Source organism: Octopus bimaculoides, chromosome 25 (genome assembly GCF_001194135.2).
Source record: "Octopus bimaculoides isolate UCB-OBI-ISO-001 chromosome 25, ASM119413v2, whole genome shotgun sequence".
NCBI classification, from domain to species: domain Eukaryota; kingdom Metazoa; phylum Mollusca; class Cephalopoda; order Octopoda; family Octopodidae; genus Octopus; species Octopus bimaculoides.
The window spans coordinates 31,628,486-31,639,798 of NC_069005.1; the positions used below are offsets into that span (position 1 = coordinate 31,628,486).

At 36.5% G+C, this 11,313-nt stretch overlaps 1 protein-coding gene across 2 annotated transcripts in view; it reads left to right on the forward strand.

Moving 5' to 3' along the window:
• LOC106876774 (type-1 angiotensin II receptor-associated protein) overlaps positions 1 to 9,561 on the forward strand; it is a 32,612-nt gene extending 23,051 nt beyond the window's left edge. Inside the window, exons 3-7 of one of the 2 annotated variants that reach the window (XM_014925463.2) lie at positions 159 to 273; positions 820 to 913; positions 3,127 to 3,163; positions 8,479 to 8,585; positions 9,403 to 9,561. In XM_014925463.2, coding sequence (XP_014780949.1) covers positions 159 to 273; positions 820 to 913; positions 3,127 to 3,163; positions 8,479 to 8,585; positions 9,403 to 9,512 — 463 coding nt within the window. In that variant the 3' untranslated portion in view covers positions 9,513 to 9,561. Of the gene's footprint in view, positions 1 to 158; positions 274 to 819; positions 914 to 3,126; positions 3,164 to 4,885; positions 4,917 to 8,478; positions 8,586 to 9,402 lie in introns of both variants that reach the window. The other variant, XM_014925464.2, reaches the window with a different exon arrangement.
• Positions 9,562 to 11,313: the final 1,752 nt, after the last annotated feature.

Sequence of the window (11,313 nt, forward strand, 5' to 3'; positions counted from 1 at the left end):
CCCCCCACTGACAGCCAGTCTTAAACACCTCTGTATTGGTTAGGGGAGAATTATAATAAACAGGAGAGGGATGAGGACTAAGCCCTGAGGGACCCCTACCTGCATGCAGAATTCATCACTGTCCTTATTGTTAATTCTCATCTTGTTTTGATTTGCAGGGCATCGATGCCAACCAGCTTTTTACCACTTTCCTATACATACATGAATGCCTTTGTCTTGGCATTTGGAGTTTGGGGAATTGTCAACCAGGAATCTACAGATGCCATTAGTATGGTAAGTTAAGAGTTAACAGCAGTTTTATGTCTTCATTTTATCTCTTGCACTTAGCTGTTGGTGTTTATGGTAATAGTAGTCTTATATTATAAAAGAGAAGTGGATTTTCATCTGTCTGTTCGTCACAATATCTGTAAGAGGGAAGGAGAGGAATCAAAATATACATCACAACTTATTTTTAGAAGAAAAGGTGGAGAAAAAGTTGAGAAATACAGTGAAAGAGAGAGAGAGAGTGTGTGTTCTGATCAGAAATGCAGGAATTTTAAGTGCAAGTCTGTCACCACAACACAACACACTTCAGAAAAAGGCTATATGTATCTATATAATATACATTTGGGGGGGGGGGGGTATTTGTGTGTGTATTTCTGTCTTTCAACAAGGTAATACAAGCCTGAAAAATAAAATGCCTTTCACTTTGAACAATTTATGAAAGTATGTGCATGATTAACAAATATTTTTACCAGAAGTGTAACTACAGGCAACACCCTAGTAATAATAATAGTTGACTTGTTTCGTTAATAGATATTTATCTTTGTCTATTTTCAGTTTTTAATATTGAAAATATTTACTATAATTCAAGACATTGTTTTCTTGGGTATCTATCAACCAAGGGCCTATGCAGATAATGGAAAATCTTCAGGCAAGTATAATTAATATCTGCGTATTCTGTGCAAGTTAAGAGTGATGAGTGAATATTTTCTGCCTTGTATTGGCTATAGAAAATAGCCTAATATTAGGGCTTATAAACCCCTGAGAGAAACAAAATGAGCATCATTGCACATACCAATGCCCTTTTTTGTCTTTCTCATCAGGGGTTTATATTTTCTAACAGATTATTTTCTATAGGTCTATATGCAATGAAAACATATTTATAATCAGCACAGAATTTTGTCAGTGAACAGGTCGCGGTCTCAAAGCGACGAAAATATTTTGACAAATTAAATTTAAATGTTGAAGTGAATCTAACGGATTTTGTGTGTTATTTTAAATGGCTTATAAACACCTTCCACGCTGCAATTGTTTTCGTTCCAGCACACGATCTCAGATCAGGTCACTTGCTATGCAAGTGCATCTCCATATTTATAAGGATATCCATAGATTTCAGTTTATTTCCATTCACAACTGATATCCTGTTTAAAAAAACGTTTTCAGTACTGATAGACCTGTCTGTTCCCCACTGCCTCTCTCCATCCCCCATTTATTTTCTATGTTATGCTTTGTACGTGTTCTGCCAGGTTTTTGCTTTATTATTATTATTATTAGTAGTAGTAGTAGTAGTTTTTCTTCTTTCAATTTTATTTCTATTTCTTGCTGAAGTAGAAACAGTACTGTACTGTATATTCTTTTTATTTTTATAACTTGTATATGTTTATTTTATTATAAATGCAAAACAACACCACGGAGGACTCGACAGAAGCTTAAATAATAAACCATGATAGGTGAACCACAATATGACAAGGGATTACTTACTGTATACCAAATCAAGTTAAATTAAATTAAAAAAAAAGAATACATTTACATGGAAGGTTATTGTTGTTTAAGTGACAATGCTTCTTCTCAATACATGTGATGTTCCAGTTAAAACAAATCTTTTGCACTTCTTACAGGGATGGTAAGCCAGAGAGCATTCTCAAACCGTTTTCAGTTTCTGTTTTGGTCATTCCTTGCTTAATCAAGGTTGATCTAGGATTCAGATCAATCACTGATCCAATTGGCCATTCTGTGGTCACTTGAATAGAAAATCTAGTTGGAGGTCAAATAAAGAATTTGAATAGTTGGAAACCTTGCCACAGCAGTAACTGCAATCGGTCTATGGGGCAAGGTAGATAACTCTGCCCAGAAGAAACCAGCTCCATTTTTGGCGTACAGGTGAAGTGGTGAGCACTAGGAAGAGATGATGGTGATGAATATTCTGTTCTTTAAAATGTCTACAAAGTAATTTTCTCTGAGACAAAAGCAACAGCATCATACCTTTCAGTGGTGTATATATGTTAAGTGTGATCCACAAGTAGCTATTTTAAAATTTAAAATTCAAGAAAAAAAAAAAAACAGATGTTGCTGTTTAACCCTAGGTCATCCCTGGTCAACTAGGCCCATGATGAAAGGTGTTCTAACTATGGGCTTTTCTTTCAAACTCATCCTTTTATTTATTTATTTTTTTTAAATGATGGCAACATGATAAAAGGGAGATTTGCTTGCTATTTCTAGCAATTCATACAACTGTGTAGCAGCTCTCTTGTTGGCTCAAAGAGAAAGTGTTTGTGTCATTAGATCATTCATCATCATTTCCAGGCTTGCACAAGTTGGACAGAATTTGTTGAGGCAGGTTTTTTTCTACGGCCGGATGCCCTTCCTGTTGCCAACCCTCACCTGTTTCCAAGTCAGGTAATATTTTCCTATGACCGGAATATCACAGAATATTGCAAATGGAGGCCACTGCTTGCATTCACATAACAGTGACACTTGTTTACAACTTAACATGCAATGCCAAAGCAAGGAGACAGTAACACACACACACACACACACACACACACACACACACACACATACGTACAGGGCTATACAAAATGAAACTTGCTCGAGGTGTCACACAGTGGAATTGAACCTGAAACCATGGGGCCCAGAAGCAAACCACACAGCCATTCCTGTGCCTGTTTGATTCAAATGTGTTCTTTAATTACGCTTTCTATCTTAACCACCAAACTTCAGCACTTTTTAATCCTTTTTGCATGCTAATAATAATAATAATAATAATAATAATAATAATCATAATCTCTGCTTTCTTCTGCTTTTAATTCTCAAATGCACGCTGCACCTTGCATGTCTTAAACCCTGCTTTGTCTGTATTTTCAGAAATGAGCTGTGTTCATGAATACAGATTCTCTCTTGCGTATCCTTTTCCCCATTTAGTTTTACCTGAGTTTCTTTTTGTTTGTTTGTTTGTTTGGTTGTTGTTTTCTTGCTTGTTACATTCCTTTCTTTTTTCTTTTTTTTTTTGCTGCACCATTTTCTTAACTCTTTCAAGTCTTCAAGCATGTGGTTGTGGTGTGAGGTTTGCCTACGAGCCTGGCTGCAGTAGTTTTTAGTTAATTATTAAGATCTGTTAATTTTGAAGAATTCTAAGGAGTTAAAAACAAATTGGGGGTGTTTTTTTTTTTGTTTTTTGTTTTTTGGTGGAGTGGAGAGTGACTACAATACAAAACAATATAATATCAAAACAGTGAAATCTAAGGAAGTTTGTCATTATACTGTGACCATCGCTGTAACCAACAGTTTGCCAGTTATTCACCCTGTACTTTGAGAGTACACCTTCACTCACTCTCTCTCTCTCCCCCCACCTGTCTCTGGGGAAACAGACACCTGTTCTTATCCCACTCATAGTTCCACATAGCCTTGGGTCAACTCATACTTTGTGAATGAAACTTGGAGAATGGAAACTGTACAGAATCCCATCAGATGCACCTGGGTCCTGCAATGTCACACTGATCCTGCCTGAGAATTACATTGATGTACATGTGTTTGTGTGTGTGTGGAATACTCAGCCACTTACACGTTAATTCAAACAACTAAATCCTCATCACTGAATGACAGGAAACCAACTAAATGTGTGTGTGTGGGTGGTGTAGGTGGTGTGTGGGTGGGTGTGGAGGTGGTCTATTTGTGTGAATGTGTATGTATGTATATATATATATATGTATGCACACACATTTACCCACACAGAAAAAAATGTCTGACCACATGAATCCTGGTTTTACTGTGAGTATATTGTCCTGGAATTTAGCCCACCTCCCACACATGCCCACCTCCCTGCTACCATTTTTATAGAGAATAGTGGGGGTTGTCGAATATGTGACTGACTTGTCCTATTTAGTTCAAGTACTGGAAGGAAGTACTTGTCATTTATAATGATGGTGATGATAATTTTTTTTTTTGTCTATTTTTGGCTCAAGGTCAGCAGTTTTTAGGCAAAGGGTCAAGTTGATTACATCAACCCCAGTATTCAACTGGTACTTATTTTATCGACTTCCCCCAAAAGGTGGAGTAGCAAAGTCAACCTCTGTCGCATCTGAACTCAAAAGATGATGTGTCGGAAGAAATGTCACGAAGCGTTTCGTTCTTCCTGGTGACAATTCTGCGAGTTCATCACCTTAATAATAACGGTTTCAAGTTTTGGAACAGGGCAAGCTATTTCAGAAGTTCAGGTACTTGACTGGTGCTTTATTTTATTGCCCCCCTACCCTCCTCCCTCTCTCTCTCTCTCTCCTTTGATGGAAAGCTTCTTACAATGTGAAAAAGTAAAAGGTGTAATAATCTTTATATTTCAAGCACAAAAGCCCACCATCAGAGGTAAATAGTCAAGAAATGTTAGTCTATTTCGTACCTATATGGAACCAACTATCAACATGGCTAGCACTGCCTAAACTCTCATTTCTTAGCTGTTTGTCTCTGATGGTGGGCTGTTATGCTTGAAATATATAAAAGTTATGAAACCTTTTCCTTTTTACAATATAAGAAGCTCTCTGTCTTCACTATTTTGTAATACTAATAATAATAATAATAATAACAGCAACAGCAATAATCATCTCACTAAGATATTATTTTTCTATTTCAGATCTCATTGGTACATACCAGTTTGGTCTTGGGTATCCTTACCATTTGGGACTTTTTTCACAACAGGAAAAATGTTCCTTGCACATCCACCTATCTACTCTTGTACAGGACTTTAAACAGTCACATCGTATATTATTTCCTCCCACATGGATTTGGTCTGCAGTCTGAGTTGTCTCTGTCAACTTTTGTCTTTCATCCTCAGAGGGAGGATTTCAAGCTCAGTTGTGTTCTATGTTCTTCTAAATCTTCCAATTTGCAGTTTAGTGTGTGTTCTTACTATGAATAACTGCAAATATCAGCTTTACCACACTTTTCCTTTCACTCAATGTATTAAGAATGAATATGTACATTACTGTTTTGGTTTTCTGTTCTCCATGCATGGGATTATATAATCATAAATATAGAAATCTTGATTGATAGATATCCTAGATAGATAGATGGATAAATATCAATGGTAGGTGGATAGATCAACTGATAGATAGGTAGATAACAGATTGACAGACCGACAGATTGACAGACAGCTCGACAAATAGATTGACAGATCGACAGATAGACAAATTGACAGACAGGTTGACAGACCGAGAGTGACAGATCAACAGGTAGGTAGGTAGGAAGACAACTAACCTAATAGACATTGACAGATCAACAGATAGATTGATAAATCGACAGATAGACAGACAGACAGACAGATATCTGCTAGATTGTTGATCATATGATCATAAGTCACAGTTTTGTTTCCTCCCTTATGGAAAAGCATCTAGTGCAACTCTAATTTCCCATTGTTCCTTCTACTCTACACAATAGTGGTTAGCAATGGGAAGGACATAACCACCAGAGCAAAATTTGCTATTCCGACAAAATGTCAAAAAGGAAGAAATTGAAGTGGAGGCTTGGAGACTTGTGAGTTCATCTCTTAGAACTAGGGAACGTTATTTTTAAAACCTCATTCTCTCTCACTGAAGTGGATTTTAAGTTTTAGCTTCCGTCACTTCATTGGAACATTAATAGCTTTTATGTCATCATTTCCTCGAACAAATGCACTTGGAAGAAACAGCAGCACTGGTGGTTGTGGTGGTGAGGATGGTAGTGGTGGTGGCTTTAAGGAGATAGCAATGGTAGCTGTGGTAGAGGTGAGAGGCAGTGGTTGTAATGAGGATGCTAGTGCAACTTGTTTGATGGTGATAATGAGAGCTTAATGATGGTGATGGATCATATGACAGTGTTCACATATTGACAGCTGTGGTGGTAATAAAAAAAAAGCGCAACGGGCCACAATCATGGCCGTCAGGCCACAATTGTGGCCCAGATAGATGCATTTAATTTATGGGCATTTGTTGGGGTCTAATGTCACACAAATGTTCCAATACCCCTCAGAATGCAAGAGGACTAATAGTTCAACTAATGACTTTCCAGATGGTGTAAAACTTACCACCATTATATACTAAGAAGATATTTTAACTATTTTTTGTTTTTTGTCTGCCATCGTGCCTAGTATATGAATTCGTCTCACACGTCTTATATTAACATATTATATTGTGTCTATATGATATAAAACACAACTGGAGAAATCAACGAACATTCATATCAGCTATTATTAAGGGCAGCAAGCTGGCAGAATTGTTAGCATGCCAGGCAAAATACTTAGCAACGGTTCTGAGTTCAAACTCTGCCGAGGTCAACTTTGCCTTTCATCCTTTCGGGGTGGATGAAATAAGTACCAGTTGAGCTCTGGGGTCAATGTAATTGACTTACCATGCTCCCCAAAGGAGATTCAGTATGACACAGACTGTGACAAAGCTGGCCCTTTGAAATATACGTACAACTCATTTTTTTGCCAGCTGAGTGGACTGGTGCAATGAGAAATAAAGTGCCTTGCTCAAGGACATAATGCAGCACTGGGAATCGAGGTCACGGCCTTACAGTCATGAACTGACTACCCTAACCACTTAGATATAGACCTTCACAAGAAGTACAGCTTATGAGAAGACTGAAGGCTGACTGCAATAAAGACAAGGGGACTGGTGTCCATTGAAATTTATCTAAATATACCACAAAAACAGGTATGCTTCCCAGTTTTTTTGTTTTTGTCTTTGTCTCTCACCACCACTCATATTGTAAGAAACATTTCCTTTCTCTCATCTAATTGACAGGGGATTCTAACTATGAAAATGTTCACAAATATGTATATATATCCATGACCAATGAATAATCAAAATGGAGAGGAGAAACCGGTTGAGGTTATTTTAGTTACCATTGTATTATTAATTACTCTTTCTCTTTTTGTTTTGAGAATTACACTTAGTTGTGTTTTGGTTTTGTTACTCTCTCCCCTCCTTGGCCCAGCCTCGTCTAAGCTTTTCTATTTTTCAGAATTAACACTTTCATTAACATTTTCTAAAGTAGTACGTTATGTTTTTTGTTAATTTTTTAAAATAACTGTAAATTTGGAAAGATTTAATTAACAAGCTTTATTTTTAAACTGTTTGTTTGAATTTTGTTAAATCAGACAAAATTTGTCTGAGAAATTATTATTGTTCTTGGAGAAATCTTCTGAAATGTTGAGATTTTAGCAACCAGGATGAGGGCATTAATCCAAATATATCAATGTATTATGATATTAGCCCTGTTGATACCAATCCAACTGTGACCACCACTGTCTCTTTCAAAGTAATCTAAATTAAAACCTTTCACCAAAATTTCATGTTCATTTATGTTTCAAACACCATCTTAATAATGACAAAATTATCTTATTAAATTCTTGATTATTTTCAAAACTTATTGAAACAAAAGCAGTGTCTTTCAACAGAAATATGACAAGAGAAGGATTAACCCTTTTGCTACCAACTCACCTGAGACATGTCCTGCTTCTATGATATACAAACTTCCTGTTTTAATCCTTTAGCATTTAGATTTTTCTGTCAATTGTAAAGCTTGTCTATTCACATTATTTCAAATTAGGCATTATCTCATAGCTTTAAGAATTCAATAATGTGACTGTTGCATTTTTAAAATGACATTGTAGGGTAGGTGTGAAAGATCGAATCTGGCTAGTTGAACATAAAACATTAAATATCTGGGCTGGATATGGCCAGTTTAAATACTGAAGTGATCTAAATTTTAAATCTGCCATTTAAATTTCATGTTAATTAATATTCCAAATACCAGCTTAATAATGACAGTTATTTTTAGTAAGTTCGTTGTTATTTTCAAAATTAGTTGAAACCTAGGCAACATATTTCAACAGAAATATAGTAACAGTTGGGTTTAGTTGATGTTTGAAATATAGCAAACAAAATATTCTGATATAAAAGAAAATTTCGAGTTTCAGTTGAAATACAAACATTTTTAAAAGGAACAGTTTTGTACCCTGGAAACTAGAGGTTGGATTGTTATCAAGAGTTTAGGCTGGGTGGATTTGTAATTTAGTCTCCAACCTACTCGAGATTGTATTTTTGAGATGTATAGAGATGTATTTTTGGAGCGTTGTAACAGCAGTTTCTTGCCATCCTCATGCATTATTTCTCTTCCGTTGTCTTCAAATCAATGAATGTAAAAAACACGAACAAGTTTCAATTCCTTGACCTCAGCTGTTAGCATGAGCATTGTCAACTTAATTCTAAAGCCAGTCTCCTGTTTCTTACTGTATCGTATCTATCAAGATCGAGGAGGAATCTATGAGACATTCAGCATACCAGGCCTCAGTAAGTAGACTTTGTATGTCTCCTCTTTTTGTTCTTTCAGTTTTGTTTGTTCTTGTGGTTCTTTCTGATAATGGACATTAATACAAGAGATAATATCTGTCTCATCACAATGGGAGATGGGATTTGAAAATATATAGAGTTCACATATTTATCTTCTTTTTATCTATTACAAAATTCCTAAAAATTTCTAATTCGTAGTAATTCTGTGTTCCACTATTTCATTCTTTTTAGAACTCTTCAGCATATTTCATTAAAATTAAGCTGAATTTAACTGCAATGTAGAAGAAATTCATACTACAAGCAGTACTGTTCATATAGTGTAGTCTATACTGCTAACAATAAAGGCACTTTGTTAGTCACGATAATTAGGGTTCTGGTTAATTGGATCAACGGAACAGCTGCACATGGATCATCATGCAAGAGGTTGAGCGCTTCACAGACACATGTTCCCTTAATGTAGTTCTCAGAGATATTCGGTGTGGCACAGAATATTTGGCCTTTGAATTACGGGTACAACTCGTTTTTGCCAGCTGAGTGGACTGGAGCAATGTGAAATAAAGCGTCTTGCTCAAGGACACAAGGCACAGCTGGGAATTGAACTCGTGACCTTATGATTATGATCCAAATACCCTAACCACTTAGCCACATGCCTTCACACTACAAATAATAGTGTGCTCCCAAAACATGCCAATCAGCCATCACTACCCCCATTTTAAATAGCTTTTGTTTCCATGGTTACTCTATTGTTATTCTTATTTGTTCATGTTTGTTTTATCTTGTGTTGATTTTATTTATTTTTTTGTATTTTATTTTTTAGCATCCCATACAGGTGGAACATATGAAAACATTGATCAACCTGTCCCCACTAACAACCTCGAGGCAGCGTCCCCTCGTCATATGGCAGACAAGCTCCCTCTGGACCCCTGAAGTAACGAGAGGAAGCTGAGTTTACATGCAACAAGTTATTGATGGCAAGGTAATTCACAATGTCTTTCTTTTTTTAACACTTTGGTATTCAAACAGGCCAGATCTGGCTTCTCACGTCTATCTTATAATGTCATTCTTAAAATAAACTATTACTTTGTCAAAGTCTCAAAGCCTCATGATTAATACAAAACAATGTGAATAAATAAGCATTACATTTGACAGAGCAATCTGAATGCTAAAGGGGTTTATATTTTGAATTTATTTTAACAAAAAAAAAGCTTTTTAAGGTTTATTCACAAGCAGTACTGCTGGACTACTGACCACATGGTCTGCAAGGGCTGGTCTAACTTCATGGTCAAGTGCTGGACAATTTGACCACATGGACTCCTGGTGTTGGACTACAAACCACACGATCTCCCGGTACTGGACTAACCAACCACACAGTCTCTAGGTGCTGGACAAATGACCACATGGTCTGCAAATGCTGGTCTGACACCATGGTCAAATGCTGAACAAATGACCACATGGTCTCCTGGTGTTGGACTGCTTAACCACATGGTCTCCTGGTGTTGGTCTACCAACCACATGGTCTCCAGACACTGGACTAACCTACCACACGGTCTTTAAGTTCTGGACTGCTGACCACTGGTTGCTATGGTATGAAATGGCATATGATATTAGGTCATCTCCCAGACCAGACACCTTATTCAAACAATTGCAAGAGTCAGGACCCAAGGGACAAATAATGATATTAAACTGGGCAACAGATTAGTTCTGTCATCCAGCAGGCTTCCACACAGTTTCCATCTCCCAAATTTTATTCCTAAAGCTTAGGTAAGGCATGGGTAACCTTCTTCAAGAAGCAGTCCCCTTAAGACACGGCTCAATCAAGTGGGCTGTCGTACTGAAATAAATGAAGGCTATTTTCATCAGGCACAGCTTTCAGAATGTCCCACAGGCTGCAGTTTGCCCAGGACTAGTTCCGGGTCAATGTGAGGTTGGGGTTGAAGTCTGTTGTCCCAGTTTAGTTGAGAGAAATTTGGCTGGTATTTTTAGCCAGTGGATCAACGACATAGACATAGAGGCAGTCTAGTTGGCTCCCCCCACCAATTTTTTTCTTCTTTTTAATTTTATGGAAGCAAAGATTTACCCCTCTCTCTTCTTCTTCCTCTTCTCCATTTCTTTACATATTTTATATTTTGAACTATTTTTTTTTTTTGTTATTGTTGTTTCCTGTTTGAAATACTTTTTTTTTTCTGTTTTTCTTTTTCTCTTTCAGAAGAAAGGAGCCTCAGTTTCTCTGGCTTATTTCTTGAATTAATAAAAGAAGAATGTGAAGAATTACAAAAACAACAAACACCACCACCACCAACAACAACAACAACAACTACTACTACTACTACTACATATAGAACAACAACAACATTGTAATCATTATCATCATCAGTATTTTTTCTCTTCCCATTACTTTCCAAATTTTCAGAATTGAATAAATTTCTTTTATTTTAAATCAGCCCTTACTCCTACCCTTAAATATGGCCTCAACCTAATTTAATTTGGGAGTAAAAGGATTACATTTTGGGGTAGACTTTCCGTCATCAGCCATCAGCATTGTTGTCATCAATCTCACTCTAGAACTTTCTACTTCAAAAGTCTTTCCCATTCGTTTTGCTCATTTGTTCCTGCTTTCACTAATCTCTTTGCTACTACTACTACTACTACTACTGCACATTTTTCTTTTTTTCCTCAATTAATTCAGTCCATACACACACACACACACACACATATATATATATATATA